Source organism: Pteronotus mesoamericanus, unplaced genomic scaffold (genome assembly GCF_021234165.1).
Source record: "Pteronotus mesoamericanus isolate MK-2021 breed Mesoamerican mustached bat unplaced genomic scaffold, CSHL_Meso_final contig_214, whole genome shotgun sequence".
NCBI classification, from domain to species: domain Eukaryota; kingdom Metazoa; phylum Chordata; class Mammalia; order Chiroptera; family Mormoopidae; genus Pteronotus; species Pteronotus mesoamericanus.
The window spans coordinates 5,758,921-5,770,236 of NW_026555089.1; the positions used below are offsets into that span (position 1 = coordinate 5,758,921).

Genomic DNA, 11,316 nt, shown 5'->3' on the forward strand with positions numbered 1-11,316 from the left:
AGTCCCGGGAAGGTGGCGCCGATAGGGCCCCAACAAAGAACGCTCAAGGTCACTGCGGTGACCGAGTGAAGGTCGCGGGGGAAAAGGCGGGGCCGTGTGCGTCCGCCTCACGCAGACTGCCACGCACTGACTCGCGGACCTTGTACAGGCTCTTTTATTTCTCTAGGGTTCAAATTCCACGTAGAGAGGAGGTTCGGGCTTATGCCTCGGGGCAGGACGGGGACCGGGGCTGGAGCTGGACAGCCACTCGAGCCTGAGGCGGCGCTCTCAGCGCACCAAGACGTGTAACCTCTTGTTCCGTCGTCTTCTGAGCCCTTCGATGTGTCTCTGCAGCTGCTTGGTTAAGTAGTGATCCCTGCCGATTCCTGACCGGTAGCCTGGAGGGTAGATCGACACTCAGGGCAGTTAGCAGGGGCGTGGTGTCCCCAACAGCAGATGCCACATGGGTGATTTGAGGAACCGCGGGTGACTTGGGCTGGCAGAAGCTCTGAGCACTGGGATCTGTGTTAGTTTGGGGAAGTTTGGATCTCCAAAGTGCTGGGCCCTGCCAGTTTTGTTATTTTGGAGTCATAGACCTGTGCTCCAAATAGTGGGAGGATGCAGAGCAGGATGGGATATTGAGGTGGAGGATGAATGAGGGCAAGATTAAAGAAGATGCGGGCCTTGATCTAAGGCAGTGGTAGCAGGCTGCTTTTCGCACACTTCCTGGACCACTCGCCATTAGCCATTAACCAGCCCCCACCCCCTCATGTCATAAGCAGGGCAAACCAGTGGAACTTTACCCAAACAATCCACTCTTCAAAGCCTCTTTACATTATCCAGGGAAGGGGCAAGGGCCACACGAAAAATGTCATCCCCATTGGGCAAATGGAGAAACAGCCTTAGAAAACCCATGTCAGCTGGAGCGGGACTGCGTTTAAGCTGGAGCCCAGGCCCCTCACGTTTACTCCATGATCCCTCCCATGGGACTCCTGTGTCCCCAGTGTTTTACTTTGTGTGGGGCTCCTGGAATATTAGTGAGCGGTAAGGAAATCTAACAAGGCAAACACATCCTGACACCGCACTCCCACAGGCTCCAGTCCTGCGAAATTCCCCAGGGTCTCCTGGGAGTTGGGGAGGGACTCACTCCGGAGGGCTTTGGTGAGGATTTCCAGAGCTTCACTCTCCATGAGTTCCATCAGGGGCAGAGGCAGCTGAAGAGGCAGCAAGAGGCTCAGATGTCCCAGGGACCCCAGCTCCACCCACAGCTGAAATGCCTCCAGCCCAAGACCCCCAACAACCTGCCCCTCCACCCTACAGACCACCCCCATCCCCTTCATCCCTGAACCCCCAACTTGCCCATTCCCCACCCCATTAAAATCCCCAGTCTCCCTGGGTGCCTCCAACCCTGTTCTGCTGCTCCACCCAGTAGGCTCGATGGGGCTTGTGCTTCAAGAGTTTGGGCGATGACATTGTGGAAGATATTTCTGGGAGAAGAGAAAAGAGAGATGAGTCATCGGTAGACTGCTGGGCCTTCCTGGGGACAGAGGTGTACGGGGTGGCATCTGAGAGGGAAAGTGGCCTTCAGAGAAAAGCATCAGGTGCCATCTTAGTGGGAAACAGTAAGGGACAGTGATTTACAGCCCTGGGCTTTATTGTCTCATCCATCAAGGTTCCAGTTCTGACTGCCCCACTGGGCTCTTGACTGAAACCTTCTGACCCTCAGGCTCTTCACCTGTAAAATGGGGTAATAAGGATAATCCCTTGTAGAGGCTGAGAAGTTTAAAGGTGATCATGCAAGGCAAGCCCAGTGCCTGGCACACCGTAAATGCTCAGTAAATGGCAGTCCGTACACTGTTATCAGTTCCGATTATCTGATGAAGGGCTGGGGGAAGGGGGACAAGGGTAAGGTCCAAAAAGTACTCAGCATGAAGTAGATACTTAAAATTTGTCACCAATGGCCCTGGATGGAGTGGTTCAGTGGACTGAGGGCTGGCCTGCGAACCAAAGTGTCGCCGGTTCAATTCCCAGTCAGGGCACATGCCTGGGTTGTGGGCCAGGTCCCTGGGTGGGGGCGTGCCAGGGGCAACCGATTGCTGTTTCTCTCCCAGGCACATCGATGTTTCACTCTCTCTTCCTCCCATTCCCTCCCCAAAAATAAATAAATTTTTTTTAAATTGTCACCAATGACTGAATAAATGACAGACAGGCACTTCCTCGACCTGTAAAAACGCACCGACAAGGAATTAACTCCCTCCTTTCAACTATCTCGTTGTTCCATTAAAAGCACGGTCCTAATTGCGCCTCCCGAAACTGGCATGCCCCGGCCACAGGACTGTGTGCGATGCCTCCCGGTAGGGGGCGCTCCAAGAATGTCTGGTTGATTGAAAGCCTGAAAGATGAGCGCTGGCGCCTCACCCAGGGAATCCTAGAAGCTTGGATACTACAGCTTCCCCGCGTTTTCCACCAGCAGAAACTGGGGCCATGGCCATCCCCCTGCCCTGTGGACGCCCACGGCCCGTTGAGGCCACACTGACCCGTCTTGATGCTGGAATCCTCGTCCCCTTCTAAATCGCTTCCCTGGGAGCTGTAGGAGCCAAGCTCCAGCTCCACGGTGCGGCCGCCCAGCCCTTTGTGCTTGAAGCTGACTTTGTCACTCCTGTCATCCCATTCTTCCCAGGCGCCGTCCGAGTCCTGGCGGGTCGTCTTCTGGCTGTACCAGGGGTCAGTCTTGCTGCCCTCCAGTTCAGAGTCCTCAGAAACTCTGATCAGCGGCAGGTTCAGCTTGGCCTGCGACAGCGTGGCCGTGGTCCACAGATTGCGGATGTCACTGGTCAAGTTTGAATTGACTGAGTCATGGCAGCCTGAAGACTTGGTTGGCTCCTGCGGGCCACATACAACAAGGAAAGCCCAGCACACCTGTCAGAATGGCGATCACCAATAGGTCACCAATAACAAGTGCAGGCGAGGACACGGAGAAAAGGGAACTCCACTGCTGGTGGGAGCGCAGCCTGGTGTGGCCACTGCGGAAGGCAGTACTGAGATACCTCAAAAGTGTAAAAATGGAACTGCCTAAAGACCCCGCGATCCCACTTCTGGGACTATAGCTGAAGAAACCAAGACACTAATGTGAAAGAATACATGCACTCCTATGTTCATGGCAGCATTATTTACAATAGCCAAGATCTGGAAGCAGCCCGAGTGCCCATCAGCTGGTGAGTGGATAAAAAAAGCTGTGCTCCGTTCACACAATGGAATACTACTCTGCCATAAGAAAGAAGGAGACCTTACCATTGGCGACAGCTCGGCTGGACCCGGAGAGCATTAGGCTAAGTGAAAGAAGCCAGTCAGAGGAAGACAAGTACCATGTGGTTTCACGCATATGTGGAAGCTACTGAACAAAATAAACTAACAAAAAAAAATAGAAATAGTCTCGTAGATTGAGAACAGGCTGACAGCTGTCAGTCGGGAGGAGGGTTGCAGGACTGGGTGAAAAAGGAGAAGGGGCTGAGCTAAACAAAACAAAACAAAAACCCTCCTAGACACAGACAAGAGCATGGTGATCACCAGAGGGGAAGGGGGGTGGGGGGAAGTAGAAGAGGGTAAAGGGGGCTAAATGGGGATGGAAGGAGGCTTAACTCGGGGTGGTGAACACACGATACAAGATACAGATGATGTGTTATAGAACTGTACCCCCTAAGACATATATAATTTTATTAACCAGTGTCACCCCAATAAATTAAAATTTTTAAAAGGTCCTTTAAAAGAAAAGGCCAAGGAAAGCCCAGGGTCAGGGTGGCAGGGTGTTGGGGAGGGGAGGAAGGGCAGGCTGGGGCAGGAACACGGGGACTGCCGGGAGCCGCCTGCTGCTCCGGGTGTGCTGGACGAGGACAGCCGGGGGCTGCCAGGGTGAGGGGCCCGGGAGAGTTCTTACTTTGAAAGGCTTTTCCTCCATGGTTCTGCCCCAACGGACCCAGTCGCCACAAGCCTCGGGCAGGGAAGAGGGGGTCGCGCTCCAGGAAGGGGGGAGCGGCAGGGCCCGTTCTGGAGCGGTGACGCGGGGCCTCGTGCAGAACGAGTTCAAGCCACAGCCCTCCACGCTTGAAACCGTTATTTCTCCCCTCCCCGCCCCCGCCCCCGCCCACCTAATTAGCTGCGCTGGGGTGGGAGGCGCGGCCCATCTTGTCAGGCTCCTCTACCGGGCCCTGCCCAGCCGCCTCCAGGCAGAGACGCGGGCGGATCCCAGACCCTCTGTGGGTGCAGAGGGAGTCGCGGCAGGCCCGACCTGCCCGGAGGCGGCCCGAAGCAAGCACCCCCACCCCCGCTCGCGTCCTCGGAGCGCGCAGGCCCGCAGCGGTGCAGACTCTTTCGTTTATTGATGCAGGCTTGGAGGCACAGTTGTGAGGTGTTGTGAGGGACAGGCCCATCCGGGACAGCGAGACGGAAAGGGGGTCTGCAGGTGGATGAAGTGAGGAGAGGGCCGGGCAACCTAGCCTGCTCCCAGGCTCCAGTCCGGTGGGGAAAGGGCTCTTTGGTCAAACAAGCAAAGCATGCTGGGGTGAGAGCGAGAACGAAGCCCTTAGAGAGGTCGGGGCCGCGGGTCCTGCCCCTACACGGGCACGTTTTTGTCCCGCGGGCTTCCGGGGCCCCGGGGTCGCGGGGGCTTCCTGGCGGGGTTGTGGGGGCGGCGGCGACCCCGCGGCGGGAGGGGCAGCGCGCAGCCGCGCTCGCTCTGGGTGTCCGAGGACTCGTCGATGAAGGCCAGATTCTCGCTGGGGTAATCCAGCGCGGAGGCCGTGGGCGTGGAGGGCGGCTCGGCCTTCTCGGGGGGCGCGGGGGACGGGGGCCTGCCGGCGGGCTGCGTTGGGCACGGCGGTGGAGGCAAGAGGGGCGGCTCCTTCTCCGGCGGCAGCGGGGCCGCGGGGCCGCCTCGCTGGGTCACCCGTGCCGTCACTGTGCCGGTCCAGCTGGCGGCCTGCGCCGTGAAGCCGCCCATCTGCGCGGGGAGGAGAAGCAGCCCTCGCCCGGGGGCCCTCGCCCGCCTCAGCAGCCCCAGGAGCCTGCCCTTCGCCGGTCGGGCATGGCTCCTGTCTCCCCGCGGTCCTCCAGCCTCAGCCCGCCCAGGAGGGAAAGGCTCATCACCTGGGCGCGCGATCTCCCCCCCTTCGTCGCACGCAAGCGCCCTCTACTCCGGGAGCTTTTCTAGGGAACGCGTTTTATTTCAGCTGACCCTCCTGGGCCCCCAGAGACCTTTACGTTCCTGGGCCGGGCGCGAGGAGTGGGGTGACAAAATGTAGCTCGTCCAATTAAATTTGAATTCCAGACAAAAATAATTTTAGTGTAACTATGCCCCGTGCAATATGGGGAACATAGTAACACTAAAATATCATTTGCTGTTTGCCTGAAGTCTACATTTAACTGGGCTTCCTGCATTTTTATTAGGTAAATCTAGCAGCCCTATCCGTAAGAGCAGAGATGGAGTCGCCTGCAAACCTGTCTGAGTTTATCCCTTTGCCCCTGGCCGGTGCATTAAGGGGGCTCACTCCCCTCCGACCTGGAGGAGCCCAAACTCGGGAAGGGAGGCAGGCTGGCCAAGCGACTGCTAGGGCACAGCGCGTCAGCGCCACGGCGCAGGCGCAGAGCCGACGACCCAGGGGCGCCTACCTCTGCCCGCGTGCGGCGGGACACTACTCGCAGCCAGTTCCCTATGGTGGTGAGCACTGAAGCGAAGTAGGCCAGACCGAGCAGGATCCAGAACCACACCAGCGGCTGATAGACTGCAGAGTTCTGGTTGGGGCTGGCGCCTGGGATACCACCAGGGAGGGCAGAAAAATGATGACTGCGGGGCAAACTTTGAGCCCGTAAGCCGCGCTCACCGCCTCTTCCCGGCTCATCGAAAGGATGCGCTCTCCCCAGGACAGTGAGGATGAGCCAGAGTGTGTGAATGCATGAAAGCAGACGAACGTGCATGATGTGAAGGTGTGCAAGGTAAGAGCACATGAGTGGGAGTGCTCACATGCAGGAATGTGAGCCTGTGTGAGGGGTGCACCTTACAATACGTGCGAACATGCATGGAGGCGCAGGCATGCGAGAACGTAAGTGTGCATGAGATGTTGTATGCGTGCAAAAAATGTGAGGGTGCATCATTCCGTGGGCGGATACAGGGGCTGGAGCCGTTCTGTGTGAGTGCGCAAACACCACGTGGAATTTGGAGGGAGAAGCAAAAGAGCAGAGCCTCTGGGTAGGAATAAAGGGGGTAGGGAAGTGAAGCACAAGAAAGGTGGCCTCACCGGCCACGTAATCCCCGAACCCCACTGTGGTGAGCGTCACTACGACGAAGTAGATGGCCTCGAGCTTGCTCCAGCCCTCCATGTAGCAGAACACAAACGTGGGGGCGAGGACAAAGAGCAGGCAGCCGATCAGCAGGAAGAGCACCGCTGACAGAATTCGCACCAGCTCCTTGGGCACGTGCCACTTCTGCAGGGAGTCGCCAAAACATCCGTTCTCACACCCCACACCCCTTCCTCTGGGAGCCTGAGGGGAGGCTCCTGGGATCTCAGGGCCTGAGCTCAGGTGCCAGGAAGGGACAGAAGGAAGGTGTCCTGAGCCCAGCACAAGGGCAAGGAGCAGCTCACCAGGAAGATGGCTTCTATGTGACCGATGCCGCGGCGCAGGGAGGAGCCCAGCCGGTCCCCGACCCCGGCCAGCAGGATCCCGAACAGCGGGATCCCCACCAGCGCATAAAAGATGCAGAAGAGGCGCCCAGCATCTGTTCGCAGGGCCGCATTGCCGTAGCCTGGGCAGAGGGGCCGTGCAGGAGGTCTAGGGGTTACCTGGCATCCCCCCACCTCCCCCTGCAACTTCCCCCTTGAGAAAGCCCAGCCACCCCTACCCCCTCCGCATGCCCAGTCCCCTCCCCCACCGATGGTGGTGATGATGGTGCCCGAAAAAAAGAAGGCACTGCCCAGGTCCCAGGCTGAGTAGTTGCTGTAGCTGGTTGAGTTGGTGTCAGGGTTCGCACCCCCTCCCAGGGCATCAGCCACTTCCTGCAGGACAAGGTGCAGAAAGAGGAACCTCAGTCCTTCCCCCCCAGTCCTGGCTGACCCCCTGGCCCTCCGGTCTCCCCTCCCCGCTCTCCCCTTCCAGCTGGTCTTCCTGAAGGCAGTCGCTTTGAGCAGGCATTGCAAATTGGGTGACTCAATTTTGCCTGACCTCCCCATTGTTTTAGAAACATTCATCTGCCCCCTAATTTCACACAACAGATTTCCAATTTCACAGTGGTCAGGAGCATAGACTCTGGGACCAGACTGTCTGGTTTCAGATCTTGGTGCTGTGTGAACCTGGGACACTCAGCGTCCTGTGCCTCTGTTTCTGCACCTACCAAGTGGAAATGAGAATAGCACCTACCACGCAGAGTGGTTCTAAAGAGTTAAAGTGCTCACAGCAAAGTAAGCACCGAGACCCCACATAGTGACCATGCCCAGTGATTTCCAACTTTCCACAGGCCTCCCCCGCCCCACACACACTCCTATTGTCCCTATGGAAGCTGAATGTGAAAATGCACTGCAAGTTAGGGACCCTCCCTCCAGGAAGGTTCATCCACCTTCACATTTTTCATCCAATTTTAGGAGATTCGTGGACACACAAACCACTGCCCACCTGGCTGAAGTTCTGTGCTACACAGGAGGCGCTCAGTAAATAAGACCAAATTAATGGAGTGGCCAAGTATCTGCCCCTCCTGGCAGCCTGCAGGTCCCTCAGGGCCAGGCCTGTGCTTTGAGAGGGCCTCCGCTGAGCGACAGAGGTCAGAGCACAGGAGGAGGGGGTACAAAGGGGCCCTTCCCCAAGGAGCACAGAGAGCCAAGACACAGAGGCAGGGAGTGTGGGGGAGATCATAAGCCACATCCCTCTTGTCCTGCAGTCCTCATTAGCAAGACCCTTTCCAAATTAATTGTCCTAGAGCAACCACCCCAAATCCTCCATAGCTCCCCACTGTCTGCAGAATGGAGTCCCAAATGCCCAGCCCAGAGTTTAAGCCCCTTTTCAATCTGGCCCCAACCTCCCTTTCCCCAGTCTCCTCTCCTGAATCTCCTGTTTGGGAATCCAAGTTGAGGTGACTTTAGCCCCAGATTTCTAAGAGGATCTCATTTCCTGTAACAATACTTTTTAAAATAAAGCCAAGAAGTGAAAAGTATGATTTAAAGTGATTTGATTTTTTATTTTGCAACACTTTTCCAGTAAATTCACTACTTAAGGGAAAAAACCCTTTGTCATCCTGTGTGTTCTAATTTTTGTTTCAAATGACTAGGCATCTGCTAAATCCAAGTTCTGCAAAACACTCTGGATTTCCAGTGTCCACACCTTTGCCCAGGCTGTTGCTCTGCATGTAGTCCCTGGCAACCCAATTACACATCTCCAAATTCTACCCATCTCACCTGCCTCATTTCAATTACCAGCTCTTCCCAAAGGCCCCTGGCACCTCCATCCCTGCCCCCAGCACCTAGCGCCGAGCCCAGCGTACAACAAGTGAATGACAAAGAAGGAAGTAAGGAAAGCTCCTTGTCTACGGAATTCTACAGCGATCCATCCATGGATCTGTCCTCTTGCCCAGATGTGACATCCTCTAGGGCACAGCCTACTACATCTGTCCCACCCCAATGTCAATTTCCCTGCTCACACTATGGTGCATAGTGCACCACCTAGTACACAGTAGGTGCATAATTGCTGTATGACTAATTGTGGAAGAAAAATAGAGCCGCTGTTGCCCACCCTTGTAGTTTCTGCCCTTTTCTTCTTCTGTTTTATCTAGGAGGAAAGTAACTCCCTCATGAAGATAAAATAGGTCAGGTTCCCTGCCTCCCTCTGCCCTGTGGTCTGGCCTGGCGCTGCCCTGCCCAGGCCTCTCTGAGCCTCCCCCGGTATTCTAAAAGCGTCCGGAACAACAGCAGGCGGCTTTGTGTCCTGGCCCCACCTCATGCTCATCTCCGTTCTGGGTCCTGCCACATTGGGAATCAGCTGGAACAGAGGCCTTCATGCTGCGGCTCCTCTCTCCAAAAGAACAGGCAGGGAAGGGGGGGTGCTTTTTACTAAAGTAATAAACACGCGCTTATTAAAGTGAAATCTTAGGTTGTTAATATGATAGTGACTCAGAAATCAGAGAGAACCATAGAGGTTGCTTGACAGTATCTCAGAAGAGAAGTCCAGCACTTTAGTCACTGGACCGAAGTTGACCCTGTCCCTGACTCGCCCTCCCTCTAGCCTCTGCATCAGATGCATGTGTCCTAGGGCAAAGGGGCAGGGACAGGGTCAACTTCACATCCATGATGGCAAGCTCACATCCATGATGGCCTGGGCAGGCTTAGATCCTGCACGCCTCCAAAGGCATCTGTACATGTTTATGTGTGCACTTTTCTGGGATGAGGGGTGTTCACAGTGTTCCTGGGCTTCTCTCAGGCATCTGTGATTCCAAGAAAGTATAGGAACCAAGGTAGGGATGCCAGATTCAGCAAATAAAAATATTGCATGGGACATAATTATAATGAAAAACTATTCGTTGTTTAACTGAAACTGACATTTAACTGGGTGTGCTGGATTTTCCCTGGTAACCCTAAACCAGTGAGTTAGACCTGTGAAAGGGTAACATCTCATGTGCTACAGCCATTTATTCATTTCCCCCTTCATTCATCCCCTCTTTCAACCTCCCTCCACACTGAAGGAGACCTTCCAGGAGCACAGTACAATGCCAGGCACAGCAAGGAAAACAAGTGCCCCATGGACACCATATTGAAAGCACAGAGACCAGATCCCAGCCCGTGCCCTACACCCGCAGCTGCACCCAGCCTTCAGGGGTGCCCGTCTGGAAGCAGCACCCCAGCACACAGCCCCCCGGCATGCAGCTAGTTCCACGGGGTCATGGGTGGCTGTTGAAGGGGCTCTCGCCCACCCACACACCTGGATGAAGAGCCCTAGGTCCCGGTCGCTCACACACGGGTGGGCCCTCAGGAACTTCTCTCGGACCTCCCCCAGCTCCCTCTGGGCCTGCTGCTCGTGGGGCTGCTCCAGAGCCTGGAACACCAGGGCACCGGACACCAAATAGAGCAGGACCAGCGCCAGCAGTGCCAGGAGTGTGGTGCTGCGCATGGCGCGCCCAGGGGCCCGGCCAATTCCACTTCCCTCTTGGGGAGGCTGGGCAGGAGGCTCCTGGAGGGCTGCGGTCACTGCGGGCAGAACCAGGGATGCTTGGATCAATAACCTGGCCTGACACCCCGACGCCCTGCTCCAACCCCTACCCACCCAAGGGTTCTCGGAGCCCCCTGCCCTACTGCCCACAGATGTCCTCGCCTCACATCCCTCTGTCTGGGCACTTGGTACCAGGGCACACCCAGTCCTCCCCCCACCTCTGTCCTCCCCCTTACCTCCACTGCCCGGCCCTCAGCCCCTGTCCGGGGGGCTCCAGGGTGTGAGAAGAGAAGAGGGCACCGGGAAGGGAAAGGAAGGAGAGTGGAAGAGGGAGAGACTGAGCCTGCCAACGGAGAGGCAGGGCGAGCGGGGAAACGCCTGCCCGGCCGGCAGGCGGGGGCGTGGGGAACCAGCCTCCCAGGCAGAAGCCGAGGGGATAAGGAGGTGCTCGAAGGAAAGGCGGGAGGAAAGGCCGGACCGCACAGGGCGGAGACCGGGATGGCGGGTCCGGTTGGTCCGCTGCTGCCGCCGCAGCATCTTCCTGACTTCTCCCTCTCCTCCTGCCTCTCCCGGCGACGCCGCTAGCCGCGCTGGGCCAGGCGGGGGGCCTCCAAGGTCCCCCAGCTCCCCGCCGGGCTTTCGAGGAACCCGGGGATGGATCCGGTCCCTGCGCAGAGGCGAGGCAGGGCGGGGCGGGGGGGGGGGCGGCGCAGAGTGCAGGATTCCGGGAAGGAGCAGGGCGGGGACTGCACGCCGGACCAGGGCAGCATCTCCCGTGGGCAGCTGTCAGCCTGGGGACAGCGCGCGGCGGCGCCCACGCGCACACACGCTGCACAAAGCCTCGCGCACCCATGCTCCACCCTTCAGCTCCAGCCGCCCGCCGCTCGGGCCGCAATCACGGGCTCCACCTGCGCTTTCCCCGGACTCACGGGCGCACCCGGACCCCGGGGCTGGCGCACGGGCCTGGGCACCCCAGAGGGCCACGCCTACGTGAGCCCACATTCGCGTCCGCGCACTCAGACCAAGGGGCTCCGGCGCAGCGCCCGCCACCCAACCCGCCGTTCGCTCCCACCGCCGCCCGCGTCTTCACGCCGACGCCTCGGAGCGTGACGGGCGGCTGGGCGCGCGCGACCGCACGATTCCCAGAGGCGCCCACAC

At 57.7% G+C, this 11,316-nt stretch overlaps 2 protein-coding genes across 2 annotated transcripts; both read right to left on the reverse strand.

Annotated features, from left to right (window-relative positions):
* Positions 1–253: 253 nt before the first annotated feature.
* On the reverse strand, positions 254–3,934 carry CATSPERZ (catsper channel auxiliary subunit zeta). The gene is made up of 5 exons (XM_054570697.1): positions 3,914–3,934; positions 2,517–2,862; positions 1,387–1,466; positions 1,127–1,193; positions 254–377 (listed from the first exon to the last, which is right to left on the reverse strand). Exons 1-5 carry the CDS (start codon positions 3,932–3,934, stop codon positions 268–270), a joined length of 624 nt encoding a protein of 207 aa, XP_054426672.1. The 3' UTR covers positions 254–267.
* A 654-nt stretch (positions 3,935–4,588) lies between these two features.
* On the reverse strand, positions 4,589–10,191 carry KCNK4 (potassium two pore domain channel subfamily K member 4). The gene is made up of 6 exons (XM_054570632.1): positions 9,931–10,191; positions 6,902–7,025; positions 6,615–6,775; positions 6,270–6,456; positions 5,644–5,783; positions 4,589–4,975 (listed from the first exon to the last, which is right to left on the reverse strand). The coding sequence occupies exons 1-6, from the start codon at positions 10,117–10,119 to the stop codon at positions 4,589–4,591; spliced, it is 1,188 nt and encodes a 395-aa protein (XP_054426607.1). The 5' UTR covers positions 10,120–10,191.
* Between the last annotated feature and the right edge of the window lie 1,125 nt (positions 10,192–11,316).

Coding starts and splice junctions, on each gene's coding strand:
- CATSPERZ (XM_054570697.1), bottom strand. CDS start 3,934: ATGGAGGAAAAGCCTTTCAAA. Junction 1,467..2,516: donor GGATTCCAGCATCAAGACGG/GTCAGTGTGGCC, acceptor CTCTTCTCCCAG/AAATATCTTCCACAATGTCA. Junction 1,194..1,386: donor GGGTGGAGCAGCAGAACAGG/GTTGGAGGCACC, acceptor CTGCCTCTTCAG/CTGCCTCTGCCCCTGATGGA.
- KCNK4 (XM_054570632.1), bottom strand. CDS start 10,119: ATGCGCAGCACCACACTCCTGGCACTGCTGGCGCTGGTCCTGCTCTAT. Junction 7,026..9,930: donor ACCTAGGGCTCTTCATCCAG/GTGTGTGGGTGG, acceptor CTTGTCCTGCAG/GAAGTGGCTGATGCCCTGGG. Junction 6,457..6,614: donor ACATAGAAGCCATCTTCCTG/GTGAGCTGCTCC, acceptor GACTCCCTGCAG/AAGTGGCACGTGCCCAAGGA.